This window comes from Pteropus vampyrus, unplaced genomic scaffold (genome assembly GCF_000151845.1).
Source record: "Pteropus vampyrus isolate Shadow unplaced genomic scaffold, Pvam_2.0 Scaffold1, whole genome shotgun sequence".
NCBI classification, from domain to species: Eukaryota; Metazoa; Chordata; class Mammalia; order Chiroptera; family Pteropodidae; genus Pteropus; species Pteropus vampyrus.
Genome location: NW_011888782.1, coordinates 2,594,217 through 2,604,483, shown reverse-complemented (window position 1 = coordinate 2,604,483; position 10,267 = coordinate 2,594,217). Strand labels below are relative to the sequence as shown.

Sequence of the window (10,267 nt, the reverse complement as noted above, 5' to 3'; positions counted from 1 at the left end):
GCCTACCCTTTTTGGCTTTTACTCTCCAAACCAGAAGAAGAAGTTCAGAGAAATGTTACAGTTTTGCCTAAGGAAGATAAGAGAGAATTGTAGGGTAACAGCACCAACTCCAGAGCTTGAAGAAAACCTTTTTCCAAATGGATCATGAAGCTTGTTTCTGGTGTGTGTGTGTGTGTGTTGGGGGGGCGGGGAAGGGAGGTGGGGAGCCCTTGGTGCACTTGATCAAATAGAGAGATGGCATTTGAAAAACAACTTACAGCAGAACCTGCTGTCCTATGTATTAAAAAAAAAGGCACTGTACCGTACCTAATTTAGCCTTCCATACAGAAAGGATCATGAATATGCATTCTGTTTAGGGAAATTATTTCTTTTCACAGCCTCATGTGTGATGCCGGGGGCTAAGCTGATCAACGTGGCTAATTTTAGCTTTAATTTTGAGGGTTTATTTTAGAAAAGGTCATGGTACTGGTACTAACCTAGAGCTTATTGTGTGAGAAAAGAGAGCATCAAAAAGGTACAAAAACAAGCACCTGCTCTACCACCACCCCCAAGTTGATAAACATATTGCATGTACTTGAGGTTTAGTTCCACTTACAGTTAGTGATGTGATTAATAAAGTGAACTTGATCCCTGCTCTGCGGTGAAAAGCTATGTCTGCCGTGAGATCCGGGAGGTCCATGAGCGCTGCCTTTCTCTGAGGTGAGGAGCAAGAGCCAGACATCTACTAAAGCTCTAGCTGTAGATACTTTGTAAAAGAGGGTGGGAAAAGGCACCTTAACAGATGAGAAGGTTTGATTTGATAGGTCCTTTGATGTGGCTCTGGGGGACATGCAGAGGGGACCCAAGGCTGGGGTGGAATGGAGTCGCTGCCTCTCCCCTGCTAAGTCCAGGACTGTGAGAGTGGGAGCAGCTCCAGGGTCTGCCACTCCACCTTCTCCTTCACAGGGCTGTGGTTTGGTGGTGGCGGAGGGTGTGCTGGCCGGGGAGGAATGAAAGCGCAGAGAGGTCAAGTGAGCCACATCCCAGGACCTCAAAGAAATCTAGCTGAGTTCAAACCGGAGGCCGTAACCTGGCAGGGCTAGATATATACAAGGTCCCTCGGCAATAGCACTGTCCAGTGGGATTTTCTGCAGTGATGAAAATGTTCTGTCACTTTGTCACTGGTGGCTTTCAAGTACTTGAGATGTGGTGTGGCTAATGCAGCCGAGGAACTGAATTTGTCATTTTATTTCATTTTAATTAATTTTAATTTAAATAGCCACGTATGCCTGGTGGCTACCATATTAGACCAGGCAGTTCTGAAGGAGAGCTCTTTAATGAAATGAAGTTGAAAAACAAGAGTGAGTTCAGAGGAAAATGTAGAGAGCCCAGGTTACAAAAGCCAAGTTCCTGATCTAAAGGTACATATGGGAACCATCCTGACAGCATGAGAAAAGTAAAGCTGCGTGGATCCCACCCAGGGCCACTGAATCAGGATCCCATTTGGTGCACACCTTTAACCGAGGGCTTCCGTATTCATTGGCAGGAGGCAGATCTGGGAAAGTGGGTTGCAGCCAGATGATAGAAGGCCTTAGCTGCTGAGTGGAACATTTCATAATTTTATTGGCAAGATGGGGAGCCATTGAAGGGAGAGACTGACATGGTGAGTGCTTTGGGCAAGATTTGTGACAGCCCGTGGAAGACTGAAGGTGATCACAAGAGTCTAACGGTAAAAGTATCTGGAGTGCTCATTTCTCCCTCGGGGTATGAATGTGTCGATTTCACTAGAGGCTGGGTGTTCTCCCCTAGACTGAACATTCGTTCAGAATTTTCCTTAGCAAATACGCGACTGCAAGACTCCAGCCCTACTGAATGTTATGGTGATTGGAAATTTTAGTTGTTTCCCAGAAGCCCCGAAGGGTGCTCTTTATAATGAGATAGAGATGCGGCAGCCGTTTGGGATATGGAGTAACTGTCTCTCTGGGACTTTGGCGGGGGCCACAGTATCTTTAAAAGGGGGAGACTCGCCATGAGAAATAATGATCGCCGTCCTTAGATCCCTCCCCACCCCCCATGACTTCTGAACCCCAGTGAGCAATTTTAATGGCTGCCGATGGGAACTAGGACACCACGAGGACTGTACTCTAGGCCCAGCTGATGACTTAGTGCACAACTCTGATAAAGCATTTCATGGTTCACCATGGGGCAGAGATGGCTTTTAAAAAATTGAAAAGGAAAAGTAAAATCCGACAAAATGCCTTTTCCAAAACAGCGAAGTTTCAGAGTCGGTCCTTTTCTTTTAATAATGCAGGGGAAGATATGTCCAGGGGTGAGAGTCTGAGTACCTTTTTAGCTCCCGGGAGAATGGAAGGCTGGGTTTTAGGGATGATGTTTATCTCCTTGGTAAAGCTCAGCTGTTTCCCTGAAGGACACATTGCCTCTTCCCAAAGAGTGTTTTTTCTGGTGTTGGCCCTTTACATATAAATGCTTACTTTTACACCTCAATAATGATGGAACTTAGCCATTAGCGTGCACCTCTCTGTCCCTGAGAGATTTGGGAAGCTTTGCTCAAACTGCAGCTTATCCAGAGAGCTTTCTCCATAATTGCTGCTGCAGGCTTCCCTCTTCCTCTGTCTCTTATACTCAGGCTGGTGGCCGCTATTGGGCACTTGCTGGTTCAGGCAGCAAATCCATCTTTTTCACCTAAGCCAGGTGTTTGATGAATTTAGCATCTCACAGAACACGTGCGTGACCTTCCACCATCTCACTGGCTCTGATCCCTCCCACTCCCCTTCCCTAACCCTTTTCTAGAGTAAGGCCAAAACCTTCCTCTCGTCTCTGGCAGAAGGGATTGTATTTTCTTCCCCCGAACTTTAGTCAGGCATTTTTCTAAATACTTACAATTGGTATGAGAACAATTTAGAACTCTTTAGAAAACTAACAGTTTCTATCTGTTAAAGTACTGATAATGGTCATTTATTGAGTACCTACTACGTGCTGGACACTGCGCTCCATGGAGCATTTTAAGAAGACTTCGAGCAGGGCCAATAGGCGAGACCTGAAGAGAGAAAAAAAATTAGCTATCTGGGATATGATGGATACCTGACAAATGACTCATTTTCACAGTATCCATAGATGTGGGCTCTATTGTTTTCTAGAAATTCTGAGGATTAAATTTATAATATAAAAGAATGTGACCTTGCTGGCATCTGGCTATTTTTCTTTAAGGAGTATTTACATATTACATAGCATCACTTATCTTTTATAGAATTTTATGTTATAGCTGTGAGTTAAAGTATTATTATTATAATATCCCCAAGTCTTTGCTTGGATTTTTAGAAGTAGAGTCTGAGATGGTTATTCCGGTGCATGTATTACTGAGGGAGAGCTCTTGGGTTGAGTCGGGTGGGGGTAAGGCTGGACAGGGCAGTGCAGGGAGCTGAGCAAGATGTGGTCTCAGCTGGAGACTAGCTCCAACCTGACCCCACTGGGAGCTCTGGGGCATGAGTGACATTACAGAGTTGGTTCCAAGTGTGTATAGTGAATACTATTGATGTCCCACCAAAACTTCCTTATCAGACACGCTCCAAAATACAATTGTGACCAGAGAAGTGAGTCAGTCAATGGTAAGGTCTGCACCAAGGGTGGAGGTGAGAGGCGACCTCTTCATAAAGAAATTCTTTGACCTGAGAGCAATTGTCTGGAGGATAACAGGGCATCTGTGCCCTGTTAGCAGTTGTTATGGGCTAAATTGTGTTTCCTTAAAATTCATATGTTTGAAACTCTCACCCTCAGAATGTATTTGGAGATAGAGCCTTTAAAGAGATGATTAAGGTAAGATGAGGCTGTTAGGGTGGGCGCCCTGATCCAGGCTGACTGGTGTTTTTATAAGAAGAGGAGATGAGGGTACAGAGAGACACCAGGGGCACCAATGCACGGGGCGGGGCGGGGGGGGGGGGGAGGGAAGGGGCAACCACTTTCAAGCCAAGGAGAAACCAAACCTGCCAACCTCTTGATCTCAGACTTCCAGCCTCCAGACTATGAGAAAACGAATTTCTATTGTTTAAGCCACCGAGTCTGTGGCATTTGGTCGTGGCAACCCTTGCTGCCAACATTCACAGCAACTAGAGGATGAGTTTGCCAATTGTATTTTGGAGCGTGTCTGATAAGGAAGTTTTGGTGGGACATCAATGAGAAAATTGTGACCAGAGAAGTGAAGTAGCCCGCCCAAGGCCACAGAGCTAATAAGCAACAGAGGCTAGATTTGAACTTTGTTCCGACTCCACAGGTTGTTCTCTTAATCGCCACTCTGTATCTCCCCTCCTGGTTGCAGGCCGTCTTTCTCGGAAGTTACCAGTTAGGGAATCACCAGTTAACGTGGGCTTCGATTTCTGTCATTTTTATCCTAATTTGTCCCCAGCTTACACAAGATGAAGCACCTTAGGGAAACTGAGGCAGCTGAGTGTAGATAATAATGTCCCTTTTCAAGGCATTGTCTTTTAGCCTGTTGTTTTGAGAATTCTATAGCATAGTAACCACAGGTTTTCTCTACATATGATAAGATGATGTCTTTATTTAAAATGTTGTTATTAAACAATGAATTAGGACAATCTTTTTCATATCCACAAATGCCCTTTTTAGGAGAATAAGAAATTCTATGACCTGCCTTGTCAGTGTACCAATAACTATTGTCGTTCTGAGCATTGTCACTCCCAGTCTGTGAGAGAACATGGTCTTCGGGGAGGTCACATCAAGATCGAACAATAAATTGTTTTTGTTCTTATTATGGCCTTTGTTCAATATGTTCTGGCTCGGTGTAATAAAGCCATTGACCCCTTCAGAAAACTAGGAAAGAAAGGAAAAATAAAGGAGGGCATCATCTCTGGGTTCCTACTGACCCCCAGATTCCCCCACCACAGCTAAAATAAAGAGCATCCTCTCTTTATGAAGAGATTCTTTCCCCCACACAGTAGCTATAGTGAGAACCATTTTTAAAAGTATCTCGTAGGTATTGTTGACTTCCTGGGAGCAGAGTCACAAAACTGTGAGTCTGTTGGGTTTCTCATATCACAAGTCACATGGCCACTGAGCTCAGCAAACATTAATAAATTCTGACACCATTATTAGATATGCAAAGAGAGGCAGGATGATCCTGCAGCTAAAGCAGAGTCTGGGCACCGGGGCAAAGCCACCGTCTAACAGCGAGTACCCACATTACCCTGGGTAATCTCGACTGAGTCCTCGAAATTGGTGGGCCTGTGGGAATATAGCTGGAAGCTTTAGTATGAAGAAGACTTTTGCCGTCCAAAGTTATGACTCCATCTGAGATACAAGTTTAAAGCATGTGAAAAAGAGGGAGGAGAGCAGGGCTCTTAGGGAAAAAATTTCTATCCCTTCCCTTTCCTCGTCCTCCCCTCTCTTGCCCCCCCCCACTCCCCTTGCAAAAAAATAATACGTAATTAGGCAATTTTTTGCATGAGATACTATGCAGTACTTTGAAAGTCCTTATCTCTTAGAGATTTAGGCATTCATTTATTCAACAAGAAGTTCGAGTGTCTGTTTTGAGCCATGGGCTTCAGATACCATGGTAAACAGGATGGGCAAGGCTCCTACCCACTGGAAGCTTGCTGTCTCCTGAGGATATCAGCGGGAACCATTTTTATTTGAGCAGACATTACATGCCAGTCATTGTACTAAGTTAGTGGTTCTCAAACTCAGCCGTGCATCAAGATCCACTGGAGGGCTTGTTAAAACTCATATTACTGGACCATCACCCCAGTTTCTGATTCAGGAGGTCTGTGAGGCCTGCGAATTTATGTTTCTGGTAAGATTCGAGGTGCTGTTTTTTCCAGGGACCACGCTTTGAGAACCATTCTGCTAAACCAGTTGCTTGAATTTGCTTAAGACATGCCAGTGGTTAGACTCATTGAGAATAATTGGTGTTCAGGCTGAGATATTCCTTTTACATGACTATGTTCCTTTAAAGGAAACTTGGTTTTTGCCTTTAGACAAAGTCCTTGTTTTATTGGCTCTTTTTTTCTTTTTTTTTTAAATCCCTTTTTTAAAATTTATTTATTTTATTATTATTTTTTAGATTTTATTTTATCATTAGTTTCAAGTATACAGTACATTGATTAGATATATAGTTTATAAAACGATCCCCCTAATTGCTCTTTCTCTCTTCTGGCTCTCCGCTTAGTCACTAACTGCGTTCCTTAATGCATTTCTTGATCATTTAAAAAGTTTAAAAAGCTGATGCAATAGATGAAATATCAGGGACTTTCTCATTAAACAATTGCACTTGCATGTCATTTTCTCCTTGAAGGTCCTATAAAATAGGACCTATAAAATAGTTTTCAAAGTGTGTGCAATAACAGCAGCATCATAGAAATGTAGAATCTCAGACTCCCGCCCAGATCTACTTCATCTGAGACACTGGCAGTGAGGCCAGGATCTATGTTTTACCAGGCTCTTCAGGGACCATGATTACAAACTGCATTCTGAGCACATCTGAGGTAGAGGGTAATGACAGTTGGGCTGCATCTGAGTGATGACCCCTGGCATTCAATATTCCCAGCTCCCTTCGGATAATTTACTAAGGTGACTGAAGTTCAGTTTTCTATCTCATTAATGAAGAATCTATCCCTTGTCCAACATCTTTCAGAATTAAGGGGAAGAAATCACAACTTTTATCTAGGACACGTCACTAGCAAAGATGAAAATTCCTAGCTAATCATAAAATAGCACTAATTCAGTGGAAAAGAGATAGGAGTCAGGTAATTTGCATTCCAGTTGAAGGTCCACCATGCATGCAGCTGGTTGGTTCTGTCTGAGCCTCAGTTTCGTTATCTGAAAACTGAGATAAAAACAATGTCCTGGTCTAACTTGAATAATTGTTGCAAGGATCAAATGGAATAATGAACATGACTGTGCTTTTATAAACTGTAAAGTGCTATAACTTTGGACTACTCACTCATAGCTTTGTTCTTCCACATCAGTAAAATGGGAAAAGTTCCCTATAACTCCACAGAGACTGTGAGTGTTTGAGACAACTAATGGCACAACTTGAGCTCTCGTAAAGTAAAGTTTATTTCTTCATTTCTTTTGTCTGTAACATACAAACGTTGGAAGATATAGAGATGTTATAGAGTCTTACCTATTTCATTATAGTTTTTCTGTATAGTATCACACCCCAGAGCAGTGGTTTTCAAAGTGAGGCACCTGGACCAGCAGCACTAGCATCCCCTGGACACTTGTTAGAAATGCACATTTTTAGGCCTCACCTCAGACCTACTGAATCAGCAACTCTGAGCAGGGCCCCGAGATTTGTGTTTTAACGAGCCCTATAGGTGACCCCGATAGTCTTAGAGGAAGGGATTTATTTGGGTCTTAATTGAAGGGTGTGACAAAGAGCACCCATTTCCCAGAACAGGATGATTACTTCTTTTTTTCCCCAGCATGGATTTGCAATAACTGTGTTCAGGCAGTTATTATTGAATTCCTTCATGAACGTGTTCTGCCATTGCCCACCCAGCATAGTGGAGATCTGGAATACAACCCCAGTGCATCTGTTACAAGGCTGACTTCAAGGTGCAAGGAAATTAAAGCTATTTATCACAGGCTATTTTTTTTCCTCAGTGACAAGAGAAATGAGCCTTAGCCTAATGAGGCTTCAAATCAGGCCCATGTACAAAGAAACACACTGCTTGACAAACAAAGGTTGAACAGACTTAAATTTCTTTTGACTTTTCCCTTTGAAAACAAACCCTTTTCAGAGTTGCACCAAGTTAATGGTGCTTAAGAAAAACTGGAGCTGGATTCATCTCAATCTGTTTTATGACTTAGGCATATGTGGCCGGATGGCACTTTCTCCCTGACCATTTATTTTCTTTCTTTACTTCCTGGAGAGGCGGGTGCGGAGGTGAGGGTGGAGGTGAGGATCCTTGGCAAGAGAGGGAAAGGGACTAAGAGTCTGTGCACAAGGAGCTATGATATAGGAGAAGGGGCTTCATATTTAGCACGAGTTTGTCTGTGTCATAGAGTTGTGTGACCTGGCCCACTGCCCGCTTTTGTGTGTAAGGTGTTGTTGGAACACAGCCACGCTCATTGGTTTATGTATTGTCTATGTCTGCTTTCAGACTACAAAGAGTGGAGTAGTTGTGACAGGGACTGTATAACCTGCAAAACTTACAACTTTACAATATCCAGCCCTTTACAGAACAAGTTTGTTAACCCCTATTGCAGAGGTTCCCTCTGAGCTGTCTGAAGGGAACCTAGATGGAACCAGTGGTCAGGAAGGACTTGGGAGCAGGACAGAGTGATGATGCCCCAGGGTCCCTCTGGAGCCCAGCAGAAGGGAGAACAAAGAGAGAAGTGGTTCCTTACTGACCCTTTGAGTCGGGTACTGTATGGATTTTGAGAAGTGATTCTATTTAAAATATACTGAAAAATTTTAACTTGGTATATATGTTTGAATGTCTAATATCTATGTTTCCTGGTATTGAGCATTACAGACACAACTACAGAATTTTATGTTAAAAGTTAGCAACTAACATTTATTGGGTACATACCATGTGCATAGCACTTTGCATGCATTATACGATTTAGTGTTCACAACAATTCTGTGAAATGGGTACTACCATCCCCATTTTACAGATGAGAAAACTGAATTGCAGAAAGTTCAAATAATGCCTGATGTTTTGGTGCTGATGGTAGAGCCTTGTAAAGACAGGCCCTTTGATTTGATGCCAGAGCCAGCATTTTAAACTGGTGGAGTGAGAAATCAGTTTAGCAAATTGCAACTAGCATTTAAAAATAAATTGAATAGAAGGCCAAATACAAGTGTGATATATGTAGTATGGGTAAATCTTGATACATGAAACTTCTGTTTCAATATAAGCACATTTCTGTGCAGTGGGCAATAATGTCAATATATTTCTTACCGTGTCATAGTCAAGTTTGAAAGCAGATATTCTTGTCTGAAGATGGTAAGGGAAGGGAGAAATAGAGAAGGAAGGAGAGCAAGAGGGAGAAAATGTGAATGAGTAAATGAGTGAATAACTGTCAATAAGACAGAAACTGAGTGGGTGGGAGAGGAAGTGGGAGAAGGGGGAGAGAGAGAGAAAGAATGGACAATTCTCTGAAAGAGACACAAAGATTCAGAGAGAGGTGGAGGTGGGAGGAAGGGAAGAAGGAAGTCATATGGTTTTGTCCATTATTCCATTCAGCGAGCATATGTCCCCCTACTTGAGGTCAAAACAGGAGACTTGAATTATTGTCCTCTTGGTAGATTTTAGTTTTCGCATACTTCTTTTGCTGTGATTTTCTTGTCATTATGAATGTGAGTCAAATAAAGACTTTTAAAGCATGGCCCCAAATACAAATAGTCTATTTCATCTAGTGCTCAACTGAAAATCAGTGATCTGAAAGGTGAAGAGGCTATGATGTCTCAGTTACCGAGAGAAAGTTTGAGATTTCTAACGTGCCCCTTCCTAAGGAATTGGCAAAAGCACTTTTGAATATATGTAATTTTTGTCCTTTGAGCCAACTGGTTTTGATTTCACAGTACTGCCTCTTATGTTTTGTGAGAAACTGTAGATAGCAAAAAATTTTTAAGTATTTCATTGTCAGGGAATTCTACAGCCACTAGTATTTTACTTTCAAAGGATTCTGACATCAGTTAATGAAAAATCCATTTTTTACAGATGTGAAATTAAGAGAACATTTGTGTAAAGTTTTCCTACCTACAGATACTTTCATAAGAACCATATTATTGAGTCTTCATAGCCACCCTGCTAGAGTACTCTCATGTCAGTTTTACTAGAGAAATTGGAGCTCAGTAAATTCAGTCCCTTGCCCAGGTTCTCATCTAAGAGGTGGTAGAGCTAGATTCAAGCCTTGATTCTCTGACCTCAAATTCTACATTTTCTCAGTGGACAAAAGTTGGCAACAATGGGATAAAAATCAATGATGTGTATTAAAAATGTATAAGAATAATTTTGTTTCTAAATCAGAATATGGAGCAAAGCCTAAAATGCCTGCGGTGTTAATGTGGTAAGGTGTCATTATGCAACATATTTCTCTGTTTAGATTTCCCATTAGCAAACTGGAGTTGATACTTCAGTGCTGTTGTGTGATTCATTCTTGGCTTTTCTTGGCTGAAGACCATTATAAGGACCAGCTATATTCTTAGTTAGTAATAATAGCACAACAAGTAAATCAGGTAGCCACTGTTTGGCTCAGCTTAAGTGGGTAGTCTTTCCTTTCTTTCTTTTCTTTTCTTTTCTTT

General features: G+C 42.1%; 1 protein-coding gene across 1 annotated transcript in view; it reads left to right on the top strand.

Annotated features, from left to right (window-relative positions):
- The window catches only part of NEK11 (NIMA related kinase 11), a 225,262-nt gene that overhangs the window by 129,973 nt on the left and 85,022 nt on the right, over positions 1-10,267 (top strand). Inside the window, exon 14 of the mRNA XM_023527662.1 lies at positions 8,188-8,202. Coding sequence (XP_023383430.1) covers positions 8,188-8,202 — 15 coding nt within the window. The remainder of the gene's footprint in view (positions 1-8,187; positions 8,203-10,267) is intronic.